General features: G+C 68.9%; 1 protein-coding gene across 1 annotated transcript; it reads right to left on the reverse strand.

The window, feature by feature from the left end:
* Positions 1-101: 101 nt before the first annotated feature.
* Positions 102-8,369, reverse strand: KCNH2 (potassium voltage-gated channel subfamily H member 2; the record flags this gene model as incomplete). The annotated part of the gene is given in 15 exon segments (XM_086771738.1): positions 102-423; positions 1,175-1,346; positions 1,506-1,686; positions 2,625-2,903; positions 2,979-3,078; positions 3,290-3,483; positions 3,580-3,832; positions 3,907-4,106; positions 6,027-6,045; positions 6,047-6,163; positions 6,165-6,413; positions 7,575-7,603; positions 7,606-7,933; positions 7,935-8,000; positions 8,227-8,369. Coding segments are annotated over 15 exon segments (2,519 nt in total), but the record flags the coding sequence as incomplete, so codon positions are not given.
* Positions 8,370-8,619: the final 250 nt, after the last annotated feature.

Consider the following 8,619-nt stretch of genomic DNA (forward strand, 5'->3'; position numbering starts at 1 on the left):
AGAGGCGAAGAGCGGCACACGTCACGCGTCCGACAGCCCTGCCAGCCGGGCCCCGGGCAGCGGGGCGGGGGGCCTGGCCCCCCGGGTTAGGCCAGCTAACGCGGGGGTGCCGGGGGGCCGGCGCCGCCCCCCCGCGGGCCGCCGGCGGCGGGAGGCATTGTCCGTGGGGGACGGCGGCCTGGAGCCGGGGGTCCCGTGGCGCCGGGGGTCCCGGCCGCCCCCCGGGCCCGCGCATTAACTGCCGGGGTCGGAGCAGTGTCTGTGCAGCGGCTGCGCGGCGGGCGGCGGCCCGGGCAGCGAGAGGCGGCGAGGCGGGGCGGCCGCCGCCCGCACCAGCACCACGACGTCCGGCGGCGGCGGCGGCGGCTCCTGGGGGGGCGCGGGGGCGCGCGGGGGCTCCAGCGGCACCGGGAAACTGGGAACCTGCGGGGGAGAGGGGCGCCGGGGTCACCCCTGTGCCGGGGGGCGGCCGGGGGGGGCTTGGGGTGCCACCCGCCCCGTGGCAGTGGGGCTAGGGAGCAATGGGGCACAGGAGGGGGCTGCCCCAAACCTGGGGGGCTCAGGGGTGACCCCAAGCCGCAGTGGGACCGGAGGATGGGGGGGGGGCTCCCTAAATCAAAGGGGGCTCAGGGGTGACCTCAACCCACAGCGGGGCTGGAAAACGGGGTGACTGGGCACTGCAAGGGGCTTGCCCCAAATTTGGGGGGCTCATGGGTGACCCCAGCCCACAGTGGGGCTGGAAAATGGGGAGAGAGGCTGCCCCAAACTTGGGGGGCTCAGGGGTGACCCCAACCTGCAGTGGGACCAGAGGATGGGGAGAGGGGCTGCTCCAAACCTGGGGGGCTCAGGGGAGACCCCAACCCACAACAGGGCTGGAAGAGGGGGTGATGGGGCACAGGAAGGGGGCTGCCCCCAAACTTGGGGGCCCAGGGGTGACCCCAGCCCACAGTGGGGCTGGAAAATGGGGTGACTGGGCACTGCAAGGGGGTTGCCCCCAATCTGGGGGGGCTCGGGGGTGACCCCAACCCACAGTGGGACTACAGGATGGGGAGAGGGGCTGCCCCTAACTTGGGGGGCTCAGGGGTGACCCCAACCCACAACGGGGCTGGAAAAGAGGGTGATGGGGCACGGGAAGGGGGGCGGGGGTGCCCCAAATTTGGGGGTCCGTGCTCACCTGAGAGAGCGGCTGGATGGGGGTGATGGGGAGGATGGGCTGCAGCGGACCCGGGGGGCCGGGGGGCTGGTGGGGGGACGAGACGGCGCTGTAGGCGGGGGGCACCAGGGCGGCCTGGCGCTGCAGCAGCTGGACGATGGAGCCGACGTCGGCGGCCATGCGCGTCTCCAGCCTGCGGAGAGACGCGTGTCGGGGCGCGCGCCGGACGCCGCGGGGGGGCAGCGCGACCCCATGGGAGCCCCCCAATCGCCCCCGTTGGGGGCGATTGGGGGGCTCCCATGGGCCCGCGCTGCCTCAAACAAGCCCCCTTCCCCCCCCAAAAAAAAATTACCTGTTGAGCTGCTTCTGGAGGAGGTCGAGGCGCGTCTCCAGGTCGGAGCGGCGGGCGGCGGGCGGCAGCGGGATGCTGAGGGCGGCGTGGGCCGGGATGGTGCAGCGCGGCAGCTCCTGGTACTGCCGGCCCCGGCTCTCCCCCCAGAAGCTGAAGATGTTGGAGACCCCCGAGAAGGCGCCTGGGAGTGGGGGGGGGGGGGGGGTCCTTAGGGTGTCCTGGCCGGAAGCGGGTGGGGAGCAGGGATTCATCCCAGCAGGAACCGAGCAGGGAGCAGGGATGCACCCCAGCAGGCAGGGAGCAGGGATGCAAAGCGGATTCATCCCAGTAGACACGGAGCAGGGATGCATCCCATCAGGAACTGAGCAGGGAGCAGTGATGCATCCCAGCAGGCACAGAGCGTGGGGCAGAGATGCATCCCAGCAGGCATGGAGCAGGGATGCAAAGGGGATTCATCCCAGCCAGAACCGAGCATGGAGCAGGGATGCATCCCCGCTGGAACTGAGCAGGGATACACACCAGCAGGCACGGAGCAGGGATACAAAGGGACTGCATGCCAACAGACACCAAGTAGCAACTCATCCCAGCAGGAATGGAGCACGGAGCAGGAAAGCAAAGGGGATGCATCCCAGCAGACACCCAGTATGGAGCAGGAACGCATCCCAGAAGGCAGGGAGAAGGGAGCGGGGATTCATCCCAGCAGACACGGAGCACGTAACGGAGCCAAAGGGGATGCATTCCAGCAGCCGTGGGGCAGCGACGTATCCCAGCGGACATGGAGCAGGGATACAAATGCGATGCATCCCAGTAGGCACGGAGCAGGGATGCATCCCAGCAGACAGGGAGCAGGGATACAAATGCGATGCATCCCAGCAAGAACTGAGCAGGGATGCAAAGGGGATGCATCTCAGTAGGCACGGAATGTGGAGCAGGGATGCATCCCAGCAGGCAGGGAGCAGGGAGGAAGGATTCATGCCCGCAGGCACGGAGCGGGGAGTAGGGATGCAAAGGGGATGCATCCCAGGAGGCACAGAGCACGGAGCAGGGATTATCCCCGCAGGCACGGAGCAGGAGCAGGGACCTCCACCCTGTCCCCAGCCCCCCCGTCCCCGTCCCCACCTGAGAGGGGGTTGCAGACGTCGCTGCCCTTGCGCTCCTCGGCCTCGGCGGGCGCGGGCGCCTGGCTGCCCGGGCGGGCGCTGCGGAACGGGGAGAGCGCGGCGGCCCCCGGCCCGGGCGCGGGGGGCTCGTCCTCGTCGCTGGAGGGGGAGCTGGACGGGGAGCTGGAGTGGCAGGGCTCCCACTCGGCCGGCCCGCGCGGGGCCCCGGGCGCCTGCAGGCTCCTGCCCGGCCGCAGCGCCTTCGTCCCGCTCCGCACCTCCCCGGCGTTGGCAGCATCTGGGGGGGGAACGCGGGCCGGGGGTCACCGCTGCCCCGGGGCCCGGCCCCCCGCCCCGGCGCCCCCCGCCTCACCTTTCTCCGTGCGCCGGCGGAAGGAGAGCTTGCGCTTGCGCAGGCGGTTGAAGCCACCGTCCAGTTCGTCGCTGCCCGGCGAGCCGGGGATCATGTTGGTCTGGGGGTGGGGGAGCGGGGGGCGTGAGATTGGGGCGGGGGGCACCCAGACCCCCCCCAGCCCACCCCGGGCGGGCGGGACGTGGGCGCAGCGGGAAGCCGTGCCGGGCGGGCGATGGCGGGGGGCTCCCACCAGCCCGGCCACGCCGGCGAGCGTCCCAGGGCGCCCGCCCCCCGCCCCCCCGGCTCGCTCGGGCCGCGCGGCGCCTCACATCGCGCAGGTTGAAGGTGATCTCCAGGCTGGACCAGAAGTGGTCGGAGAACTCGGGGTACATGTCCAGCACCTCCAGCAGGTCCTCGCGGTGGATCTTGTGCAGGTCGCAGTAGGTCAGCGCCCGCACGTCGGCGTTCGACTTCCCCGGCCGCGCGTACAGGTTCAGCGGCTCCCCGAAAATGTCGTTCTTCCCTGCGGGGGGGGGACGCCGGGGGTCAGCGCGGCGGCAGGGCGGCGGCACGGCCGTCCCTCCGCGGGACGGGGCGGCGGCGGCGGCGGGGGGCTCACCCAGGATGGCCACCACCACGTCCCCGCGCAGGATCTCGATGGAGCCGCGGGAGATGAAGTAGAGGGCGGTGAGGACGTCGCCGGCGTGCACCAGCGTGTCGCCGGGCGGCGCGTGCGTGGTCTTGAACTTCATGGCCAGGGCGCGCAGGCAGCCCTTGGTGGCCCCCTTGAAGGGGCGGCAGTTCTGCAGCAGGCTGCGGTTCAGGTGCAGGCAGATGTCGGCCTGCAGGCACTCGGGGAAGCCCTTCAGCACCTGCGGCACACGCGGGGCAGTCAGGCGGGGCGCGGCGGGCACGGGGGGCGCGGCGGGGGCGCGCGGGCGCTCACCGCGTTCATGTCGATGCCGTTGGTGTAGGACCAGGCGTGCTGGAAGTACTCCTCCAGGCGCTGGCGCAGCGGGTTGGGGATCTGGTGGAAGCGGATGAACTCGCGGACGCGCAGCATCTGCGTGTGGTAGCGCGCGGTGCCCGAGTACAGGCGCTGGATGATGGCCGACACGTTCCCGAAGATGCTGGCGTACATCAGGGCTGCGGCGGGGGCGGGCGCCGTCAGCGGCGACCCAGCGCCCGCACACCCACCCCGCGGGCGCGGCCCCGCACACGCGTGTGAGCGCGCAGGCGGCCCCCCCACGCGCTCATCCCCTCGGGCTCCCCCCCCCGAAACACGGCCTTCGCACCCGCACTCACCATTGCGCGCACGCCCGCAGCCAGCGCGCGGGCCGGCAGGAGCACGGGGGCTCGCGGAGCCGCGCACGAGGGGCCGCGCACACGCAGGGCTGTCTGAGAGACGTGTGCTGCGGCTCCGTCGCACGCTCGCGCCTGCACGCTCACGTGCACGGGCACAGCTGTGTGTGCTCACGCACATGCACGTTCACATCCACCTGCGCGTGCGTGTTCTGTGCATGCCCACACATACACACGCTTACACACACGTGCACATTTCCACACACAGGCACACCCGCACACGCGCACACTCACGTGCAGGCACACAGACGTGCACATACACATGCACACACATACAAATTCACACACACGTGTGCCAACCCACCTGGGTGCTCACAGGCACGCATGGATGTTCCCACACAAACATGCACGCTTGCACACACACTCACATACATGCACACACACACGCACACACATCTACACACATACAGACAGGCTCCAACACACACACACAGGCATGCTCATACGCACACCAACTCACACAGGTATGCTTACAGGCACACGTGCATGCACACACACATGCATGCTCCCACATGCACGCTTGCACACATGCATGTGCTCACAGACACACTCACACAGTCACACACACAGACATGCTCACGGACACGTTCACACGTGCTTACGCACAAACTCACATACACGCTCACAAATACACACGCGCTCACACATGTGCTCGCACACACACACATGCACAAAGACACACACACGTGCTTGCACACACACATATGCTCACATACACACGTGCTTACACACAAACACACAACCACTCACAGAGACACACTCACACGTGTGGTTACACACAAATTCACACACAGACTTACATGCACACGCTCACATGCATTTGCTTACACACACACAAACACAGACATGTTCTCACAGACATGCTCGCACATACATGCTCACATGCACACTCACACACGTGCTCAGACACACACACATGCTCACACACCGGCACACTTGCACGCACACGTGCTGTCACATGCGCGCTCTCTCACACACGCGTGCTCACACACAAACACATGTGCTTACACACAAACACATGCTTACACACAAACACACATGCTCACACGATCACACACGCTCACACACCGGCATGCTTGCACGCACATGTGCTGTCACATGTGTGCACTCTCACATGTGTGCTCGCACACACACACGTGCTCAGACACACACATGTGCTCACATATCGGCACGCTTGCATGCACACGTGCTGTCACATGCGTGCTCTCTCACACATGCGTGCTCACACACAAACACATGTGCTTACACACACACGTGCTCAGACACACTGCTCAGATACACACGCTCAGACACACACACACACAATCACACATATCGGCACGCTGGCACGCACATGTGCTGTCACACGCGTGCTCTCTCACACAGGCGTGCTCACACACAAACACACGTGCTCACACACACGTGCTTACACACACACACGTGCTTACACACACACACACGTGCTCAGACACACACACACGTGCTTACACACACAAACACACGTGCTCAGACACACACACACACACGTGCTCAGACACACACACACACGTGCTTACACACACACACACACGTGCTCAGACACACACACGTGCTTACACACACACACACACGTGCTCACACACACACACGTGCTCAGACACAGACGCGCTCGCACGCCGGCACCGCTCGCCGCGCACACGCGCTGTCACGCGCGCTCACAGGCGCGCTGCCCGCGCGGGCACTCACAGCCGATGAGCATGACGCAAGATGGAGAAGATCTTCTCGGAGTTGGTGTTGGGCGAGACGTTGCCGAAGCCCACGCTGGTGAGGCTGCTGAAGGTGAAGTAGAGCGCGGTGACGTACTTGTCCTTGATGGAGGGCCGTGGCGGGGGTCGCTGGCGTTGAGGGCTTGCCGATCTGGTCGCCCAGCGAGTGCAGCCAGCCGATGCGCTGCCCCTCCACGTTGCCGATGGCGTACCAGATGCAGGCCAGCCAGTGCGCGATGAGCGCGAAGGTGCACATCAGCAGGAAGAGCACGGCCGCCCCGTACTCCGAGTAGCGGTCCAGCTTGCGGGCCACGCGCACCAGCCGCAGCAGCCGCGCCGTCTTCAGCAGCCCGATCAGCGTGGTGGTCTGCGGGGGGGTGCAGGGGGGGGGTCACCGGGGGCGGCGGCTGTGAGACCCCCGCCCGGGCCCCCGAACGCGGGACCCCCGTCCTGCCCCGCAGCCCCGGCCCCTCCCCACCTCGGGCTCAGGTGCCCCTCGGGGTACAGACCCCCCCGTGCCAGGGGGTCCCGCGGGGGGGGGTTAAACCCCCCCGCACCGAGCGTGGCACCGCTCCGTCGGCGCCAGGGCATGGGGGTCCCCCAGGGCCAGACCCAGATTCGCCTGCACCTGCGCTCAGCGCCGCGCTGCCGGCACCCGCCCCGGCACCCAACGCCCCAGTGCCCACCACCTCGGCAACCGCTGCCCCCAGACCCACTGCCCCAGCACACACCGCCCCCAGACCCACCGTAACGTGGCACCCACCGCCCCAGACCCACTGCCCCCAGCACACACCGCCCCCAGACCCACCGTAACGTGGCACCCACGGCCCCCAGACCCACTGCCCCCAGCACACACCGTAACGAGGCACCCACGGCCCCAGACCCACTGCCCCCAGCACGCACCGCCCCCAGACCCACTGTAACGTGGCACCCACGGCCCCCAGACCCACTGCCCCCAGCACACACCACCCCCAGACCCACTGTAACGTGGCACCCACGGCCCCCAGACCCACTGCCCCCAGCACGCACCGCCCCCAGCACACACCGTAACGTGGCACCCACGGCCCCCAGACCCACTGCCCCCAGCACGCACCGCCCCCAGCACACACCGTAACGTGGCACCCACGGCCCCAGACCCACTGCCCCCAGCACGCACCACCCCCAGACCCACCGTAACGTGGCACCCACCGGCCCCCAGACCCACTGCCCCAGCACGCACCGCCCCCAGACCCACCGTATCGTGGCACCCACGGCCCCCAGACCCACTGCCCCGGTACGCACCAACCCAGCACCCGCTGCTCTGGCACCCACCGCGGCACAGCAGGCACCCGACCCAGCCTGGGGGCATCTGCGGGACCCCCGGGCACTGCCCCACAGGAGGACTTGGCTGCCAGGGAATAGCACCCACCACCCCAGCACCCACTGCCCCGCTGCCCACGGCAGCGCCGCAGGCACCCGCAGGCGCGCACGAGACCCCCAGGCACCCCGAGAGCGCCCAGCCCAGCGCGGCACGGCGCGGCGGCAGCACCTCCTCAGAGCCGGAGCCGAAGATGAGGAGTCGAAGGGGATGGCGGCCACCATGTCGATGAGGAACCAGCCCTTGAAGTAGTGGATGGCGATCTTGGCGGGGTGGCTGACCACCTCCTCGTTGGAGTTGACGTAGGTGGTGCGGAAGTTGATGAGGATGTCGATGATGAACATGATGTCCACGATGAGGTCCACCACGTTGAGCGGGCTGCAGGAGTAGCCGCAGCTGTGGCGCCGGGCCTCCTCCTGGTCGTTGAGCAGGAAGGCGGCGGAGTAGGGCGTGAAGATGGCGGTGTAGATGACCAGCAGCAGGATGAGCCAGTCCCACACCGCCTTGAAGGGGCTGTAGTGCAGGATGGTCCCATTTGTGGATGCGCGGCGCCTGCAGCTTGTACTCCGGGAGGACGTCGGCGCCCAGCGACAGCACCTGGCCGGGCGGGCGGGGCTCAGCCCGGGCGCTTCCCCGCGCCCCCCCCGGCCCCAAAAGCGGCAGCGCCCGTCCCCACGCTCTGCCCGGGCCCCCCGGCCGTGCCAAACCGAGCCCCGCGCCGGCCGGACCCCGGCGCAGCCACCGCCAGCCCGGCTGACGCAGCGGCCGGCCGGCACAGAGCCCCCAGTGCCCCCACGCGCCGCGGGGCCGGGGGTGCTCCCACCCAGGTCCCCGCCCCGCTCAGGCGGTGGGACCCCTGCAGCGGGCGCAGCGGGGTGCAGAGGGGCGCAGGGAGCTCCCCAGGCCTTGGCAGGACCACGCCTGCCGCAGCCCCCTGCCACGACGGGCAGGCAAGCGCCCGCGCCTCTGCGGGGCATTTACCCACCGGGGCCACAGCCCCCCAAACGCTGCCTGGGGCTGCCCCCCACATCTCCCCGCGCCCCCCAAGTCCCGCATCCCACAGGGCCCCGCATCGCACAGCGGCGCAGCCGCGTGTGCGTGCACGCACGTATGTGATGCACACAGCCAGCCAGGGGGGCTGGCCGTCGCCCCCCACAGCTGCCCCCGTCCGTCCGGCCCGGCCTGGCACGGGGATTAGGTGTACTGCCCGCGGGAC

This window comes from Chlamydotis macqueenii, unplaced genomic scaffold, assembly GCF_036417535.1.
Source record: "Chlamydotis macqueenii isolate bChlMac1 unplaced genomic scaffold, bChlMac1.mat HAP1_SCAFFOLD_54, whole genome shotgun sequence".
NCBI lineage: Eukaryota > Metazoa > Chordata > Aves > Otidiformes > Otididae > Chlamydotis > Chlamydotis macqueenii.